The sequence below is a fragment of the Cololabis saira genome, chromosome 10 (genome assembly GCF_033807715.1).
Source record: "Cololabis saira isolate AMF1-May2022 chromosome 10, fColSai1.1, whole genome shotgun sequence".
NCBI lineage: Eukaryota > Metazoa > Chordata > Actinopteri > Beloniformes > Belonidae > Cololabis > Cololabis saira.
Window position 1 is genome coordinate 1,265,412 of NC_084596.1, and position 20,684 is coordinate 1,286,095.

At 44.7% G+C, this 20,684-nt stretch overlaps 1 protein-coding gene across 1 annotated transcript in view; it reads left to right on the plus strand.

Moving 5' to 3' along the window:
• Positions 1–20,218, plus strand: part of xdh (xanthine dehydrogenase) — an 84,887-nt gene extending 64,669 nt beyond the window's left edge. Inside the window, exons 21-35 of the mRNA XM_061730875.1 lie at positions 117–241; positions 2,653–2,786; positions 7,400–7,487; positions 8,292–8,378; positions 8,575–8,766; positions 9,961–10,106; positions 10,871–10,952; positions 11,757–11,852; positions 12,331–12,534; positions 15,751–15,803; positions 16,394–16,508; positions 16,665–16,730; positions 18,310–18,498; positions 19,150–19,317; positions 19,687–20,218. Of these exons, the coding sequence (XP_061586859.1) occupies positions 117–241; positions 2,653–2,786; positions 7,400–7,487; positions 8,292–8,378; positions 8,575–8,766; positions 9,961–10,106; positions 10,871–10,952; positions 11,757–11,852; positions 12,331–12,534; positions 15,751–15,803; positions 16,394–16,508; positions 16,665–16,730; positions 18,310–18,498; positions 19,150–19,317; positions 19,687–19,737 (1,796 nt within the window). The 3' untranslated portion in view covers positions 19,738–20,218. The remainder of the gene's footprint in view (positions 1–116; positions 242–2,652; positions 2,787–7,399; positions 7,488–8,291; positions 8,379–8,574; positions 8,767–9,960; positions 10,107–10,870; positions 10,953–11,756; positions 11,853–12,330; positions 12,535–15,750; positions 15,804–16,393; positions 16,509–16,664; positions 16,731–18,309; positions 18,499–19,149; positions 19,318–19,686) is intronic.
• The last annotated feature ends 466 nt before the right edge of the window (positions 20,219–20,684 follow it).

The window sequence follows — 20,684 nt, forward strand, 5'->3', positions numbered from 1 at the left end:
GATGTATTGATCACTGATCGGTTATTGATCCCTGAGGTATTGATCCCTGAGTTATTGATCCCTGAGGTATTGATCCCTGATGTATTGATCCCTGATGTATTGATCCTGATCTCCAGGGGAGATCCACATGGGAGGGCAGGAGCATTTCTACCTGGAGACGAACGTAACGCTGGCCGTTCCCCGAGGAGAAGACGGAGAGATGGAGCTGTTCGTGTCCACGCAGGCCACTAACGACACGCAGGTAAACTACAGTAAACTACAGTCAAACTACCAACGACACGCAGGTAAACTACAGTAAACTACAGTCAAACTACCAACGACACGCAGGTAAACTACGGGTAAACTACAGTCAAACTACCAACGACACGCAGGTAAACTACGGGTAAACTACAGTCAAACTACCAACGACACGCAGGTAAACTACGGGTAAACTACAGGTCAAACTACCAACGACACGCAGGTAAACTACAGTAAACTACAGTCAAACTACCAACGACACGCAGGTAAACTACGGGTAAACTACAGGTCAAACTACCAACGACACGCAGGTAAACTACAGTAAACTACAGTCAAACTACCAACGACACGCAGGTAAACTACAGTAAACTACAGTCAAACTACCAACGACACGCAGGTAAACTACGGGTAAACTACAGTCAAACTACCAACGACACGCAGGTAAACTACGGGTAAACTACAGGTCAAACTACCAACGACACGCAGGTAAACTACAGTAAACTACAGTCAAACTACCAACGACACGCAGGTAAACTACGGGTAAACTACAGGTCAAACTACCAACGACACGCAGGTAAACTACAGTAAACTACAGTCAAACTACCAACGACACGCAGGTAAACTACAGTCAAACTACAGTCAAACTACCAACGACACGCAGGTAAACTACAGTAAACTACAGTAAACTACCAACGATACTCAGGTAAACTACAGTAAACTACAGTCAAACTACCAACGACACTTCACTCAAACTACCAACGATACTCAGGTAAACTACAGTAAACTACACTCAAACTACCAACGACACGCAGGTAAACTACAGTAAACTACAGTCAAACTACCAACGACACTCAGGTAAACTACAGTAAACTACACTCAAACTACCAACGACACGCAGGTAAACTACAGTAAACTACACTCAAACTACCAACGACACGCAGGTAAACTACAGTCAAACTACCAACGACACTTCACTCAAACTACCAACGATACTCAGGTAAACTACAGTAAACTACAGTCAAACTACCAACGACACGCAGGTAAACTACAGTAAACTACAGTCAAACTACCAACGACACTCAGGTAAACTACAGTAAACTACACTCAAACTACCAACGACACGCAGGTAAACTACAGTAAACTACCAATGACACTTCACTCAAACTACCAACGACACGCAGGTAAACTACGGGTCAAACTACCAACGACACTCAGGTAAACTACAGTAAACTACCAATGACACTTCACTCAAACTACCAACGACACGCAGGTAAACTACGGGTCAAACTACCAACGACACGCAGGTAAACTACAGTAAACTACCAATGACACTTCACTCAAACTACCAACGACACGCAGGTAAACTACGGGTCAAACTACCAACGACACGCAGGTAAACTACAGTAAACTACAGTCAAACTACCAACGACACGCAGGTAAACTACGGGTCAAACTACCAACGACACGCAGGTAAACTACAGTAAACTACCAATGACACTTCACTCAAACTACCAACGACACGCAGGTAAACTACGGGTCAAACTACCAACGACACGCAGGTAAACTACAGTAAACTACCAATGACACTTCACTCAAACTACCAACGACACGCAGGTAAACTACAGTAAACTACCAATGACACTTCACTCAAACTACCAACGACACGCAGGTAAACTACAGTAAACTACCAATGACACTTCACTCAAACTACCAACGACACGCAGGTAAACTACGGGTCAAACTACCAACGACACGCAGGTAAACTACAGTAAACTACAGTCAAACTACCAACGACACTCAGGTAAACTACACTCAAACTACCAACGACACGCAGGTAAACTACGGGTCAAACTACCAACGACACTCAGGTAAACTACAGTAAACTACACTCAAACTACCAACGACACGCAGGTAAACTACGGGTCAAACTACCAACGACACGCAGGTAAACTACAGGCCACTAATGACACGCAGGTAAACTACACTAAACTACCAACCCTACTCAGGTAAACTACAGGCCACTAATGACACGCAGGTAAACTACACTAAACTACCAACCCTACTCAGGTAAACTAACGTCATGTGACCTGTCTCGTGGTCACATGACGTCTCTCCTGCTGTAAATAAACCCAACCTCTGACCTTTGACCTCTGACCCCGGTCCTCCCTTTGACCTCTGACCTCTGACCTTTGACCTCTGACCTCTGACCTCTGACCTCTGACCTCTGACCTTTGACCTCTGACCTCTGACCTCTGACCTCTGACCCCGGTCCTCCCTTTGACCTCTGACCTCTGACCTCTGACCCGGTCCTCCCTCTGACCTCTGACCTCTGACCCCTGACCTCTGACCTCTGACCCGGTCCTCCCTCTGACCTCTGACCTCTGACCCCTGACCCGGTCCTCCCTCTCTCTCCAGTCCCGGGTGGCGAGGGTTCTGGGCGTCCCGGCCAATCGGGTGGTAGTTCGGGTGAAGAGGATGGGCGGCGGCTTCGGCGGGAAGGAGAGCCGATCCACGGTGGTGTCCACGGTGGTCGCCATGGCAGCCAGCAGGTAACCGTGGTAACGGTCTGTTATAAAAGCAGCCAGCAGGTAACCGTGGTAACGGTCTGTTATAAAAGCAGCCAGCAGGTAACCGTGGTAACGGTCCGTTATAAAAGCAGCCAGCAGGTAACCGTGGTAACGGTCTGTTATAAAAGCAGCCAGCAGGTAACCGTGGTAACGGTCCGTTATAAAAGCAGCCAGCAGGTAACCGTGGTAACGGTCTGTTATAAAAGCAGCCAGCAGGTAACCGTGGTAACGGTCCGTTATAAAAGCAGCCAGCAGGTAACCGTGGTAACGGTCTGTTATAAAAGCAGCCAGCAGGTAACCGTGGTAACGGTCTGTTATAAAAGCAGCCAGCAGGTAACCGTGGTAACGGTCTGTTATAAAAGCAGCCAGCAGGTAACCGTGGTAACGGTCTGTTATAAAAGCAGCCAGCAGGTAACCGTGGTAACGGTCTGTTATAAAAGCAGCCAGCAGGTAACCGTGGTAACGGTCCGTTATAAAAGCAGCCAGCAGGTAACCGTGGTAACGGTCTGTTATAAAAGCAGCCAGCAGGTAACCGTGGTAACGGTCTGTTATAAAAGCAGCCAGCAGGTAACCGTGGTAACGGTCTGTTATAAAAGCAGCCAGCAGGTAACCGTGGTAACGGTAGATTATAAAAGCAGCCAGCAGGTAACCGTGGTAACGGTCCGTTATAAAAGCAGCCAGCAGGTAACCGTGGTAACGGTAGATTATAAAAGCAGCCAGCAGGTAACCGTGGTAACGGTAGATTATAAAAGCAGCCAGCAGGTAACCGTGGTAACGGTCTGTTATAAAAGCAGCCAGCAGGTAACCGTGGTAACGGTCTGTTATAAAAGCAGCCAGCAGGTAACCGTGGTAACGGTCTGTTATAAAAGCAGCCAGCAGGTAACCGTGGTAACGGTCTGTTATAAAAGCAGCCAGCAGGTAACCGTGGTAACGGTAGATTATAAAAGCAGCCAGCAGGTAACCGTGGTAACGGTAGATTATAAAAGCAGCCAGCAGGTAACCGTGGTAACGGTCCGTTATAAAAGCAGCCAGCAGGTAACCGTGGTAACGGTAGATTATAAAAGCAGCCAGCAGGTAACCGTGGTAACGGTAGATTATAAAAGCAGCCAGCAGGTAACCGTGGTAACGGTCCGTTATAAAAGCAGCCAGCAGGTAACCGTGGTAACGGTAGATTATAAAAGCAGCCAGCAGGTAACCATGGTAACGGTAGATTATAAAAGCAGCCAGCAGGTAACCGTGGTAACGGTCTGTTATAAAAGCAGCCAGCAGGTAACCGTGGTAACGGTAGATTATAAAAGCAGCCAGCAGGTAACCGTGGTAACGGTAGATTATAAAAGCAGCCAGCAGGTAACCGTGGTAACGGTAGATTATAAAAGCAGCCAGCAGGTAACCATGGTAACGGTCCGTTATAAAAGCAGCCAGCAGGTAACCGTGGTAACGGTAGATTATAAAAGCAGCCAGCAGGTAACCGTGGTAACGGTCTGTTATAAAAGCAGCCAGCAGGTAACCGTGGTAACGGTCTGTTATAAAAGCAGCCAGCAGGTAACCGTGGTAACGGTCTGTTATAAAAGCAGCCAGCAGGTAACCGTGGTAACGGTCCGTTATAAAAGCAGCCAGCAGGTAACCGTGGTAACGGTAGATTATAAAAGCAGCCAGCAGGTAACCGTGGTAACGGTCCGTTATAAAAGCAGCCAGCAGGTAACCGTGGTAACGGTAGATTATAAAAGCAGCCAGCAGGTAACCATGGTAACGGTAGATTATAAAAGCAGCCAGCAGGTAACCGTGGTAACGGTAGATTATAAAAGCAGCCAGCAGGTAACCGTGGTAACGGTCTGTTATAAAAGCAGCCAGCAGGTAACCGTGGTAACGGTAGATTATAAAAGCAGCCAGCAGGTAACCGTGGTAACGGTCTGTTATAAAAGCAGCCAGCAGGTAACCGTGGTAACGGTCTGTTATAAAAGCAGCCAGCAGGTAACCGTGGTAACGGTCCGTTATAAAAGCAGCCAGCAGGTAACCGTGGTAACGGTCTGTTATAAAAGCAGCCAGCAGGTAACCGTGGTAACGGTCTGTTATAAAAGCAGCCAGCAGGTAACCGTGGTAACGGTCTGTTATAAAAGCAGCCAGCAGGTAACCGTGGTAACGGTCTGTTATAAAAGCAGCCAGCAGGTAACCGTGGTAACGGTCTGTTATAAAAGCAGCCAGCAGGTAACCGTGGTAACGGTCCGTTATAAAAGCAGCCAGCAGGTAACCGTGGTAACGGTCTGTTATAAAAGCAGCCAGCAGGTAACCGTGGTAACGGTCTGTTATAAAAGCAGCCAGCAGGTAACCGTGGTAACGGTCTGTTATAAAAGCAGCCAGCAGGTAACCGTGGTAACGGTCTGTTATAAAAGCAGCCAGCAGGTAACCGTGGTAACGGTCTGTTATAAAAGCAGCCAGCAGGTAACCGTGGTAACGGTAGATTATAAAAGCAGCCAGCAGGTAACCGTGGTAACGGTCCGTTATAAAAGCAGCCAGCAGGTAACCGTGGTAACGGTAGATTATAAAAGCAGCCAGCAGGTAACCGTGGTAACGGTAGATTATAAAAGCAGCCAGCAGGTAACCGTGGTAACGGTCTGTTATAAAAGCAGCCAGCAGGTAACCGTGGTAACGGTCTGTTATAAAAGCAGCCAGCAGGTAACCGTGGTAACGGTCTGTTATAAAAGCAGCCAGCAGGTAACCGTGGTAACGGTCTGTTATAAAAGCAGCCAGCAGGTAACCGTGGTAACGGTAGATTATAAAAGCAGCCAGCAGGTAACCGTGGTAACGGTAGATTATAAAAGCAGCCAGCAGGTAACCGTGGTAACGGTCCGTTATAAAAGCAGCCAGCAGGTAACCGTGGTAACGGTAGATTATAAAAGCAGCCAGCAGGTAACCGTGGTAACGGTAGATTATAAAAGCAGCCAGCAGGTAACCGTGGTAACGGTCCGTTATAAAAGCAGCCAGCAGGTAACCGTGGTAACGGTAGATTATAAAAGCAGCCAGCAGGTAACCATGGTAACGGTAGATTATAAAAGCAGCCAGCAGGTAACCGTGGTAACGGTCTGTTATAAAAGCAGCCAGCAGGTAACCGTGGTAACGGTAGATTATAAAAGCAGCCAGCAGGTAACCGTGGTAACGGTAGATTATAAAAGCAGCCAGCAGGTAACCGTGGTAACGGTAGATTATAAAAGCAGCCAGCAGGTAACCATGGTAACGGTCCGTTATAAAAGCAGCCAGCAGGTAACCGTGGTAACGGTAGATTATAAAAGCAGCCAGCAGGTAACCGTGGTAACGGTCTGTTATAAAAGCAGCCAGCAGGTAACCGTGGTAACGGTCTGTTATAAAAGCAGCCAGCAGGTAACCGTGGTAACGGTCTGTTATAAAAGCAGCCAGCAGGTAACCGTGGTAACGGTCCGTTATAAAAGCAGCCAGCAGGTAACCGTGGTAACGGTAGATTATAAAAGCAGCCAGCAGGTAACCGTGGTAACGGTCCGTTATAAAAGCAGCCAGCAGGTAACCGTGGTAACGGTAGATTATAAAAGCAGCCAGCAGGTAACCATGGTAACGGTAGATTATAAAAGCAGCCAGCAGGTAACCGTGGTAACGGTAGATTATAAAAGCAGCCAGCAGGTAACCGTGGTAACGGTCTGTTATAAAAGCAGCCAGCAGGTAACCGTGGTAACGGTAGATTATAAAAGCAGCCAGCAGGTAACCGTGGTAACGGTCTGTTATAAAAGCAGCCAGCAGGTAACCGTGGTAACGGTCTGTTATAAAAGCAGCCAGCAGGTAACCGTGGTAACGGTCCGTTATAAAAGCAGCCAGCAGGTAACCGTGGTAACGGTCTGTTATAAAAGCAGCCAGCAGGTAACCGTGGTAACGGTCTGTTATAAAAGCAGCCAGCAGGTAACCGTGGTAACGGTCTGTTATAAAAGCAGCCAGCAGGTAACCGTGGTAACGGTCCGTTATAAAAGCAGCCAGCAGGTAACCGTGGTAACGGTAGATTATAAAAGCAGCCAGCAGGTAACCGTGGTAACGGTCCGTTATAAAAGCAGCCAGCAGGTAACCGTGGTAACGGTAGATTATAAAAGCAGCCAGCAGGTAACCGTGGTAACGGTAGATTATAAAAGCAGCCAGCAGGTAACCGTGGTAACGGTCCGTTATAAAAGCAGCCAGCAGGTAACCGTGGTAACGGTAGATTATAAAAGCAGCCAGCAGGTAACCGTGGTAACGGTCTGTTATAAAAGCAGCCAGCAGGTAACCGTGGTAACGGTCTGTTATAAAAGCAGCCAGCAGGTAACCGTGGTAACGGTCTGTTATAAAAGCAGCCAGCAGGTAACCGTGGTAACGGTAGATTATAAAAGCAGCCAGCAGGTAACCGTGGTAACGGTAGATTATAAAAGCAGCCAGCAGGTAACCGTGGTAACGGTCCGTTATAAAAGCAGCCAGCAGGTAACCGTGGTAACGGTCTGTTATAAAAGCAGCCAGCAGGTAACCGTGGTAACCGTGGTAACCGTGGTAACCGTGGTAACCGTGGTAACCGTGGTAACCGTGGTAACGGCGGTGGTGATTGTGTCCAGGCTGAAGAGGCCGGTCAGGTGCATGCTGGACCGGGACGAGGACATGCTGATCACCGGAGGACGACACCCCTTCTACGGGAAATACAAGGTGGAACAGCAGAACCTCCTGCCGTTGGGAGGGGGAGTCGTATTAATAGCATTATTACAGTATTAATAATATTCAATTCAATTCCATTTTATTTATATAGCGTTTAATACAACAGATGTCTCTAGATGCTTTACAGAGATCCAGAACATGAACATGAACATAAACATAAACTTAAACATAAAACCGTAATACTATTAGTAATAGTAATAAGAATAATACCGTAGTACTACTAGTATTGGTACTAGTAATAATAATACCCTAATACTACTAGTATTAGTATTAGTAATAATATCATAATACTATTTGTAACAACTCCCCCTCCCAACGGCAGGAAGTAGTACGTCCCAATTAATGCAGACTACTGATAATTTACTCAAAGGTGTGCCGAACTGAAGTATACTTTTTGAGTATATAATGTTTAGTATTAGCATTTCGGACGCAGCAAATGTTTCTTGAGCTGATCGTAGCTTCAGTTTCTCTAGAACTAAATGTTTCCTGATCGTAGCTTCAGTTTCTCTAGAACTAAATGTTTCCTGATCGTAGCTTCAGTTTCTCCAGAACTAAATGTTTCCTGATCGTAGCTTCCGTTTCTCTAGAACTAAATGTTTCCTGATCGTAGCTTCAGTTTCTCTAGAACTAAATGTTTCCTGATCGTAGCTTCAGTTTCTCTAGAACTAAATGTTTCCTGATCGTAGCTTCAGTTTCTCTAGAACTAAATGTTTCCTGATCGTAGCTTCAGTTTCTCTAGAACTAAATGTTTCCTGAGCCGTCGTAGCTTCAGTCCTTCATCTTTTCCTTCGACAGGTTGGTTTCCTGAACAGCGGGAAGGTCGTTGCCCTGGACGTGTCGTACTACAGCAACGCTGGGAACTCCAGGGACCTGTCTCTGTCCGTGAGTACAACAACTAGCATTAGCATTCATGTTGTCACACCCCAGGGATCTGTCTCTGTCCTTTAGTAGCAGCTACCGCCGTTAGCGTTCGTGCTGTCACACCCCAGGGATCTGTCTCTGTCCTTTAGTAGCAGCTACCGCCGTTAGCGTTCGTGCTGTCACACTCTACACTGACGATACTGTTTTATCTCTCCAGGTTCTGGAGCGCGCTCTGTTCCACATGGAGAACTCGTACAGCATTGCTAACGTGCGCGGCCGCGGCTACCTGTGCCAAACCAACCTGCCGTCCAACACGGCGTTCCGGGGCTTCGGGGGCCCGCAGGGCATGATGGTGGCCGAGAGCTGGATGAGCGACGTAGCCGTTAGCCTGGGCCGCCCCACGGAGGAGGTAAATGTACTTTATACGTAGCCGTTAGCCTGGGCCGCCCCACGGAGGAGGTAAATGTACTTTAAACGTAGCCGTTAGCCTGGGCCGCCCCACGGAGGAGGTAAATGTACTTTATACGTAGCCGTTAGCCTGGGCCGCCCCACGGAGGAGGTAAATGTACTTTGAACGTAGCCGTTAGCCTGGGACGCCCCACAGAGGAGGTGAATGTACTTTATATGTAGCCGTTAGCCTGGGCCGCCCCACGGAGGAGGTAAATGTACTTTATACGTAGCCGTTAGCCTGGGCCGCCCCACAGAGGAGGTGAATGTACTTTATACGTAGCCGTTAGCCTGAGCTGCCCCACAGAGGAGGTAAATGTACTTTAATAATAATAATAATAATAATAATGACTTGGATTTATATAGCGCCCTTCTAGGCACCCAGAGCGCTTTACAGAAATCATTATTCATTCATACACATTCTCACCAGTGGTGGTAAGCTACATTTGTAGCCACAGCTGCCCTGGGGCAGACTGACAGAAGCGTGGCTGCCATATCGCGCCTAACGGCCCCTCTGACCACCACCAACATTCAAACACATTCACACGGGGCAAGGTGGGTAAGGTGTCTTGCCCAAGGACACTACGACAGCAAACTGGGACAGAGCGGGATTCGAACCGCCGACCTTCCGATCATTGGACGACCCGCTCTACCACCTGAGCTACTGCCGCCCCGAGGGGGGGATCATTATTATTATTATTATAAATGTACTTTATACGTAGCCGTTAGCCTGGGCCGCCCCACGGAGGAGGAAATTTTGACTTTTTTCTTGACATTTCAACTTTTTTCTCGACATTTCGACTTTTTCTCGACATTTCGACTTTTTTCTCATAGTGCATAATCAGAAAAAAATCTTCCTCCTCTAAAATATTATCTTTCTCCTGCCTGGCCCTGATTTTCTTCCGTAGGTAAAAGCTTGTCCTAACGACATTATAAACTTGTTTGTCAAATTTGAAAAAAAAATATCAAAAATACCGCCCAGATTTCTGACATTCTGAAAAAGCTAAAGCTAGCACGGTACAGCTGTGTTCAGGTGCAGTATTAGCAGTATTAGCAGCATTTGCAGCGTTAGCAGCTTTAGCAGCATTAGCAGCATTAGCAGCATTAGCAGCATTAGTAGCATTAGTAGCATTAATCAGCATGTTTTTTCCTCTAGATCCAGAGATTAAACCTCTACGCTGAGGGAGAGTCCACTCCCTACAACCAGCTCCTCCAGGGAATCACCATCGATCGCTGCTGGGACGAGTGTCTGTCCCGGTCCGGTTACCAACAACGCCGCGCCGCCACCGACCTCTACAACAGGTACAAATTCTGCTAGCGCCGCCGCCGACCGCTACAACAGGTACAGATTCTGTTAGCACCGCCGTCGACCGCTACAATAGGTACAGATTCTGCTAGCACCGACGTCGACCGCTACAATAGGTACAGATTCTGCTAGCACCGCCGTCGACCGCTACAACAGGTACAGCTTCTGCTAGCGCCGCCGTCTAAAAGAACTAAACTAAAGACTAATTCATCTAATTAACTACAGGATTTAAATCTCATATCTCTTAACCCTTGTACTGTCTTTGGGTCAAAATGACCTAATTCTCCTGTTCCTTCTTTCCTCCTGCTCTCTCCTTCCTTCTCCCTTCTTCACTTCCTCTTTTCTCCTTTCCTTCCTTCCTCTCCTTCCTAAATTATTTTTTACCAAATCACCGCGTTCTTGTTGAAAGTCCTGTCTTCTTTCTTTTTATACATAAACTTGCCGTTAAAAGGCTCTAGCAAAGATTTGCTGAGTCGTCCAGGTCTGTTATGACTAGCATGACTAGCATGACTAGCATGACTCAGCAGGAGGGAAGTCGTGGCCTACGGGTCCCTCAATGGGCCAAATTTAAAAAACGCGTTAATTATCAGTGTAATTAATTCATCTAATTAACGCGCTAAACTGACAGCCCTAGTTTCTACGTCTAGTTTTTTAGTTTATTACAAAATGCGGCTTTATTACAAAATGAAATGACAAAGTTCTTACATTTTGGACGTTTATTACAAAATGCGGCTCAACAGGGTTTTTCTGTCATTTCCAGTCAGAATCGATGGACCAAACGAGGCGTCGCGATGGTTCCCACCAAGTTCGGGATCAGTTTCACCGCCACCTTCCTCAACCAGGTCTGGATTTATCTGGAATTATCTGGATTTATCTGGATTTATCTGGATTTATCTGGATTTATCTGGATTTATCTGGAATTTATCTGTATTTATTTGTATTTATCTGGAATTATCTGGAATAAAGTTTGAGTGAAGATGCTAATGCTAACGTTGACGCTAGTCTAGTGTTTGAGTGAAGATGCTAATGCTAACTTTGAGGCTAGTCTAGTGTTTGAGTGAAGATGCTAATGCTAGCGTTGAGGCTAGTCTAGTGTTGGAGTGACGATGCTAACACTAACTTTGAGGCTAGTCTAGTGTTGGAGTGAAGATGCTAATGCTAACTTTGAGGCTAGTCCAGTGTTTGAGTGAAGATGCTAATGCTAACGTTGACGCTAGTCTAGTGTTTGAGTGAAGATGCTAATGCTAACTTTGAGGCTAGTCTAGTGTTTGAGTGAAGATGCTAATGCTAGCGTTGAGGCTAGTCTAGTGTTGGAGTGACGATGCTAACACTAACTTTGAGGCTAGTCTAGTGTTGGAGTGAAGATGCTAATGCTAACTTTGAGGCTAGTCTAGTGTTTGAGTGAAGATGCTAATGCTAGCATTGAGGCTAGTCTAGTGCTTGAGTGAAGATGCTAATGCTAGCTTTGAGGCTAGTCTAGTGTTTGAGTGAAGATGCTAATGCTAACTTTGAGGCTAGTCTAGTGTTTGAGTGAAGATGCTAATGCTAACGTTGACGCTAGTCTAGTGATGGAGTGAAGATGCTAATGCTAGCTTTGAGGCTAGCCTACGTTGGAGTGATGATGCTAACGCTAACTCTGCCTCCAGGCCGGAGCTCTGGTCCACGTCTACACCGACGGGTCGGTTCTGCTGACTCATGGAGGGACGGAGATGGGACAAGGACTGCACACCAAGATGGTCCAGGTACCGATATAGAACTAAAGCTGCAATCAAAACAATCAGAAAAAGGGGCATGGCTAATTTGCACCAATTATGTTCAAGGAGTCCGATGACACCACCCACGACTCTTTATGTCAAACCATTCAAAAGTTATGGCAGAAAGTAGGAACTATCAAATATGGACCAATCAATCAGATGAAGGGGGGGCGCGCTTTTTGGCGTCAATCGTCACCACGGTAACGCTTTTGAAAGAGAAAAGTAATGCGCCTTGTCGCAGGATGGAGACGCACATTTTGATGTATAACATACCTGGGTTCACGATACGGTTCAGGCGAAGAAATGGCATAAATTGCGCCAAAATTACACGATTAATTCAAAATGGCCAACTTCCTGTTTGTTTCGGCCAAGAGACTTTTCTTTAAGTTTGACTTCCAGGTTGCTAGCAGAGTTTACTTCTCTTTTAACTGGTTCCAGGTTGCTAACACTAGCTTCTCTTTTCCAGGTAGCTAGCAGAGTTCTGGGGATTCCCGTCTCAAAGATCCACATCTCGGAGACGAGCACCAACACGGTGGCTAACGCTAGCCCCACGGCGGCGTCGGCCTCCTCCGACCTGAACGGAGCCGCCGTGCAGAACGCCTGCGCTATCCTGCTAGCGCGGCTGGAGCCGTACAAGAACCGGAACCCCAAAGCATCATGGGAGGACTGGGTGAGCAGCGCCAGCTTTTTATTTAGCACATATTAAAAAGTCAGTAATAAAAAAATAAAAATGAAAAAAAAAGGAAAACAAATATGTTAAAAAAGAAATGGAAAAAAACAAAAATTAAATGAAATAAAAAAAAATTAAAATAAAAAAATAGATTAATAAATAATAATCCAAAAATAATTAAAAAAAAAATTTGGTAACACTTTACAATAAGGGTCCCTTAATTAACATTAGTTAATGCATTATTAAGCATTAATTAACAGTTTAATAATAGTTAAATAACCATTATTATGTATTACTTAACATTAATTAGCATATTAGTTAATGCATTAATAAACAGCTAGTTAATGCATTATTAAGCATTAATTAACAGTGTAATAATAGTTAAATAACCATTATTATGTATTATTTAACATTAATTAGCATATTAGTTAATGCATTAATAAACAGTTAGTTAATGCATTATTAAGCATTAATTAACAGTGTAATAATAGTTAAATAACCATTATTATGTATTACTTAACATTAATTAGCATATTAGTTAATGCATTAATAAACAGTTAATTAATGCCTACTGCTCAGAGTTAATTAATACATTAGTAAGCATTAATAAACGTTACATGATGTAATTATTTATCCTTATGTATGCATTACTTAGTATAAAGTAATACATTAGTTAATACATAAGTAAAACGTTAATAATGTCCCTAGTAATCATTTACTAATGGTGTTTATTTGGAGTGAATATGAATTAAGTAACAGCTACCTAATACATCTACTAATCATTCGCTAATGGTGTACATGTTTACTGGATGGGCATTATTAAACAACTATTTAGAGTCTTAAGTAATCATTTCCTAATGGTGCTGTGTATGTTATCAGGTAGCTTACCTGGCCTTATGAACGGTAACCTGACATAAACCTTAATAAATGTATAGGAGTGGCTCATAACCATTACTTAACCATTAGTAAAGGCTTGCTGGACCCTTATTGTAAAGTGTAACACATTTATCCCTTAGGTAACACATTATTAATGCTTAACTGCCTCATAAGCATTACTTAACCATAATTAACCATTAGTAAATACTATTCTGGACCCTTATTGTAAAGTGTAACACATTTATCCCTTAGGTAACACATTATTAATGCTTAACTGCCTCATAAGCATTACTTAACCATCATTAACCATTAGTAAAGGCTTGCTGGACCCTTATTGTAAAGTGTAACACATTTATCCCTTAGGTAACACATTATTAATGCTTAACTGTGACCCAATTAACACAATGACACAATTAATTCAAAATGGCCGACTTCCTGTTCGGTTTCGGCCATGGCTCCAAGAGACTTTTCTTTAAGTTGCGACATGATACAGGTGTGTACCGATTTCCGTGCATGTACGTCAAACCGTATTGTGGGGCTTGAGGCACAAAGTTTTCCGGGGGGCGCTGTTGAGCCATTTTGCCACGCCCATTAATGCAAACCATGGAATATCAAATTTATCGCCAGGCCTGCCTTGCATGCAAAATATGGTGACTTTTGGGGAACTATCAAATATGGACCAATCAGATGAAGGGGGGGTGCACTTGTTGGCGTCTAGCGTCGCCACGGTAACACTTTTGAAAGAGAAAAGTAATGCGTGTTGTCGCAGGATGTATACGCACATTTTGATGTATAACACATCTGGGTTCACGATACGGTTCGGGCCGTATCAATTCTCAAAGGAATGGCATAAATTGCTCCAAAATTACACGATTAATTCAGATTGTTCAAAATGGCCGACTTCCTGTTCGGTTTCGGCCATGGCGCCAAGAGACTTTTCTTTAAGTTGCGACATGATACAGGTGTGTACCGATTTTCGTTCATGTACGTCAAACCGTATTGTGGGGCTTGAGGCGCAAAGTTTTTTCTGTCTGAACCAATCAGATGAAGGGTGGGCGCGCTTTTTGGCGTCTAGCGTCGCCACTGTAACGCTTTTGAAAGAGAAAAGTAATGCGTGGTGTCGGAGGATGGAGACGCACATTTTGATGTATAACACACCTGGGTGCACGTTACGGTTCGGGCCGTATTAACTGCCGAAGGAATGGCATAAATTTCGCCAAAATGACACGATTAATTCAAAATGGCCGACATCCTGTTCGGTTTCGGGCATGACGCCAAGAGACTTTTCTTTAAGTTGTCCCATGATACAGGTGTGTACCGATTTTCGTGCATGTACGTCAAACCGTATTGTGGGGCTTGAGGCACAAAGTTTTCATGGGGGCGCTGTTGAGCCATTTTGCCACGCCCATTAATGCAAACCATTAAATATCAAATTTTTCGCCAGGCCTGACTTGCGTGCAAAATTTGGTGACTTTTTGGGCACGTTTAGGGGGAAAAAAAGGCCCTCCTTTCGTCAGAAAAATAATAATACGAAGAATTCCTACAGATACAATAGGGCCTTCGCACTGAAGGTGCTCGGGCCCTAATTAAAGCTGCAAGCAGCGATGAACGGGCCCTCGCACTCACGGCCACCGCCTCCATAAGCATATCAGAAATGACACCACCCACGACTTCCTATGTCAAACCATTAAAAAGTTATAGCAGAAAAAAGGGACAACCAATCAGAAGAAGGGGCGGGGCTAATTCAGGCCAATGAAGGTCAAGGACTCCATACAGAATCTGATGACACCACCCACGACTCTCTATGTCAAACCATTCAAAAGTTATAGCAGAAAATCGGGACAACCAATCAGAAGAAGGGGCGGGTCTAATTTTCACCAATTATGGTCAAGGACTCAATACCGAGTCTCATGACACCACTCACGACGCTTTATGTCAAACCATTCAAAAGTTATGGCAGAGAAAAGTATTCTAGGGGCCGCTCTAGGGGCCGCCCATTAATGCAAACCATGAAATATCAAATTTATCGCCAGGCCTGCCTTGCATGCAAATGTTCGTGACTTTTGGAGAACTATCAAATATGGACCAATCAGATGAAGGGGGGGCGTGCTTTTTGGCGTCTAGCGTCGCCACGGTAACGCTTTTGAAAGAGAAAAGTAATGCGCCTAGTCGCAAGATGGAGACGCACATTTTGATGTATAACACACCTGGGTGCACGTTACGGTTCGGGCCGTATTAATTGCCGAAGGAATGGCATAAATTGCGCCAAAATTACACAATTAATTCAAAATGGCCGACTTCCTGGTACTGACTAAAGTTTTTCTCTGTTTTGTTTTGCAGGTGAAAGCTGCTTATTTTGACAGAGTCAATCTGACCGCTAACGGTTTCTACAAGTGAGTTCAGCTGCCAAAATTAAATAAGTGAATACATTATTCATTAATTTATTAAATGTTTCATTTATTCATTAAAATGGGAATTAAATATAGCATTCATTAATTAAATGTATCATTAATTCAATTTGTCATTAATTAATTAAAATGGGAATGAAATATACCATTAATTAATTCAATGTGTCGTTAATTAATTAAATATATAATTAATTAATTAAATGTGTCATTAATTAATTAAAATGGGAATTAAATATATCATTAATTAATTAAATGTATCATTAATTAAATGTGTCATTAATTAATTAAATGCGTCATTAATTACTTAAAATTGGAATGAAATATGTCATTAATTAATTAAAATACAATTCATTTTAATTAAAAAAATATTACATTATTTCAGTATTTAATTATTTATCTCAGTATTTAATTAATTAATGACACATTTAATGAATTTATGATATATTTAATTCCCATTTTAATTAATTAATTAGGCATTTATTTATTTAATTTTGGCACTAAAAATCCTCCATAGCTGCGAGTTCACTGCCTGATTTCATGTTTATTTCATTGTTGTTTTTGTTGTTGTTTATCAGGACTCCAGATCTGGGCTACAGCTTTGAAACAAACTCCGGCCGAGCGTTTAACTATTACAGCTATGGAGTTTCCTGTTCCGAGGTGGAAATAGACTGTCTGACCGGAGCGCACAAGGTTAGCCTAGCCTAGCCTAGCCTAGCCTAGCCTAGCTTACCCTAGCCTAGCCTTGCCTTGCCTTGCCTTGCCTAGCCTAGCCTAGCCTAGCTTAGCCTAGCCTAGCCTTGCTTGGGAAAATCTATAACCGTACGTTTTATCTTTGTTTTGTTGCAGAATCTCAGCACGACCATCGTGATGGATGTCGGAAAAAGTTTAAACCCAGCGATCGACATCGGACAGGTGGGTTAGCCTAGCGTAGCTACAGCTATCAACATCGGACAGGTGGGTTAGCCTAGCGTAGCTACAGCTAGCCGCAGGTTGGAATTTTCTTAATTCCTTCAAGGCCTTTCAGTTCTGATGATAATCCGGCTCTCGACGAAGGCGGACGCTTTTTCTCCCTCTCCCTCATCTATCTGCCCTGCTACTGCTTTTGTTTGTCTCGTCTTCAGAGTCTCTTCTTTTCACTCCTCCAAAACTCTACAATCATGGAATTGATTAACTGGTCTCTCAGCACAATTGACCACATTTTTGCGACAAGAAGTCAGGAGGTAAGGGAGCCCTCCTGCCCCGATGGGACATGTTTTTCTGGATACACAATGGATTCCTACAAATACTGGAAGCCTTTGTGTCTCAAGATTCTGTCTGTCGAGGACGTTGAAGATGCTTCATAATTGGATTTATGATAGCAGGATTTCTCCTGATAGGAGGAGGGGGATTCCTGGTCTACCGACAAACGCGTAAGTCGTCGACAGCTGTTCTGGCTCTTTCAGAGCTGCTGGACGTGGCTGAAGGATCAAGCAAGGTGATCAACACTCAGACTTTAACGCTGGGGGAGCAAAGCTGTAAGCTGGATGAGATTCTTGAACAGAATCTCAGGCTGGCGGCGTCTTTGAGCTCATTGGCAAGATGGATAACACCCTGGAGAAGTTGGAAGCTCGGCTTGGTGGGAATTGATCACAAATTCGTCTGATTGGAGTCGCCATTGATGAACCAGAGACTGAAGGCAGACGGAAAATTACTGAGTCTGTCTGTGTTTTCAATATAATTGTTGATTTTATAATCTGACCTTGACCTGCGGTCTTCGGCCGATCGCTCTGGTCACAATCTCCCTGGTGGAATGTAAACAAGGTGACTCTGCCCCCACTAACCCTCCCCTCTCAGGAACATCTGTGGACCTGTTTCAGAACTGACCGAGCCGCCTGATAACATCAAGGACATTGGCTGAGAGCAGCTCTGGGCGAACTTCACGGGCTCATCGCTACACACACACTTACTGATAACCACACCTCCCTCAACTCAACGCCTTCCTCGCCCCCCCCCTCTTATCAGCCCCCCCTAACAGTCTCCGGGTTTCGAGCGCCAGACGGTGATCACTTGGATGTACTGTGCGGGGACCCCCCTCCCACCCACACACACACAAACACCCACATGCAAGTCTTGTGATGCCTGTTGCTCTGTGTGCTGAGGTCTTTTTTGCACCTTGATACTGTGTATATACTCAGTGTGAAGATGTATTTTTTTTCTCCTCCCCCCCCTATCCCAGTGTTACCCTTTGGAAAATAGGCGCACAATACCATCATGTCGCCACCGGTGTATCTGAAGTCAAAAACAGTTTTCTAAGCTGACCTAATAAACTTGATTCTGATTCGGCGCCCCCTCTGGTCCTGGTCCTGGTCCTGGTCCTGGTCCTGATCCTGGTCCTGGTCCTGGTCCTGGTCCTGGTCCTGGTTCTGATCCTGGTCCTGATCCTGGTCCTGGTCCTGGTCCTGATCCTGATCCTGGACTTGGTTCTGATCCTGGTTCTGGTTCTGTCGCCCAGGTGGAGGGCGGGTTCGTCCAGGGCCTGGGCCTCTTCACGCTGGAGGAGCTACGCTACTCTCCCGCCGGCGTCCTGCTAACCCGCGGTCCCGGCATGTACAAGATCCCGGCCTTCGGCGACATCCCCACCGAGTTCACGGTGTCGCTGCTGCGGGACGCGGTTAACGACAAGGCCATCTTCGCCTCCAAGGTACGCTGAAAAAAATACATTTATATAACATATTTAACAACAATTAAAAAGGAAGTTTGTTGCTTTACAGGAATACATCTAGTTTTGAATTTACCATATTTTCTGGACTATAAGCCGCATCCGCTCTATTTAAAAAAAAAGATATGCAAGCCGTATTTATGTTGTTAGATTAGATATTTACTACATGTACAGAAGGATTTTGAACTGTAAATGATGTAATGATGTGTAAATGATGGTTGAAAACCTATGAAAAAAGTAGCGGCTTATAGTCCAGAAAATACGGTAATCTGCATTTATTCAAAAAACAAGACATTGTGCATTTTTTCCTTAACCAGCAGTTAGTTTTTAGTTAAAATTATATTTTTTTGTATTACACTGGGGCAGCACGGTGTCTTAGTGGTTAGCACTGTTGCCTCACAGCAAGAAGGTCCCCCGGTTCGACTCCCAGGCCCAGCAGGTCTCCAATCAAACAGGAAGTGACGTGTTTGTTTTCCCTGCAGTCAAACAGGAAGTGACGTGTTTGTTTTCCCTCCAGTCAAACAGGAAGTGACGTGTTTGTTTTCCCTCCAGGCCGTCGGGGCAAACAGGAAGTGACGTGTTTGTTTTCCCCCCAGGCAAACAGGAAGTGACGTGTTTGTTTCCTCTCTTCAGGCTGTCGGGGAGCCGCCGCTCTTCCTGGCCGCGTCGATTTTCTACGCCATCAAAGACGCCGTCATGGCCGCCCGGGCCGAGTCGGGCGTCGGCGGAACCTTCAGGCTGGACAGCCCGGCGTCGGCCGAGAGGATCCGCAACGCCTGCAGAGACCAATTCACCAAACCGGTAAATAACCAACATAGAAAACATTCCTCACAACAAGCCCAAAAACAACCCCCGAATACATGAAATAAATAGTAATAATTACGGAAGAGAATCAGGGCCAGGCAGGAGAAAAAAAAAAGTCGAAATGTTGAGAAAAAAGTCAAAATGTCAAAATGTTGAGAAAGTTTCGACTTTTTTCTCTAAATCTTCAACTTTAATCTGGACATTTGGACTTCAGTTCAACTGTTGGATGCAGACCCTGGTGGTCGTTAGAGGAACTGCACATTTTTAAACTCCTCCATTCGTCAGATGATCAACTTGAATGTTGCTCTTGTTTCTGCTCACGTTTTCTGTTTTCTGTTTCTGTTTCTGTTTCTGTTTCTGTTCCAGTTTCCTCCTCCGGAGCCCGGAACCTTCAAACCCTGGTCTGTCCAGGTCTAGGAACTCCAGAACTCCAGAACTATCAAACACTTCTGAGGGCCAATCCCAACACACCCCCTACTTTCTACCAAACACTTCTGAGGGCCAATCCCAATACACCCCCTACTCACTACCACTAGCCCGAAAAATCAAGCCACGGATTTTAGGGTCCTTGAAATCTTCCCAGGGCCCAGTCCCAATACTCCCACTACCCCGACTTTCAGCACCACCCCTAAATGTTGCCAAACACTTCTTAATAACGTCTGAAACGACGAGTCGGCAGTCCAGGAACAAACGTACTTGAGTACTAACGTTGCAGATTGTCCAGTAAAACATCTTCTCTGGTCCCTGATGAAGGAGGAACTTCAAACTGGTCTCAAATGTTCTCGTTTGTCTCCAGCGTTTCCTGCTGCTGCTCTTTCATCACCATCACCATGAAATCAATGGAAACTTAATGGGAATGAAGTGGTTTGGTTGGAAATAAATACTGAGTGAAATCAAACTTTCAGGAGTTTCTTTGGCTTTGAGTTTCCTTTCATGATCCAGTTATAGTACCAGTTATAGTACCAGTTATAGTACCAGTTATAGTACCAGTAGTACCAGTTATAGTACCAGTTATAGTACCAGTTATAGTACCAGTAGTACCAGTTATAGTACCAGTTATAGTACCAGTTATAGTACCAGTTATAGTACCAGTTATAGTACCAGTTATAGTACCAGTAGTACCAGTTATAGTACCAGTAGTACCAGTTATAGTACCAGTTATAGTACCAGTTATAGTACCAGTTATAGTACCAGTTATAGTACCAGTTATAGTACCAGTTATAGTACCAGTAGTACCAGTTATAGTACCAGTAGTACCAGTTATAGTACCAGTAGTACCAGTTATAGTACCAGTTATAGTACCAGTTATAGTACCAGTTATAGTACCAGTAGTACCAGTTATAGTACCAGTTATAGTACCAGTT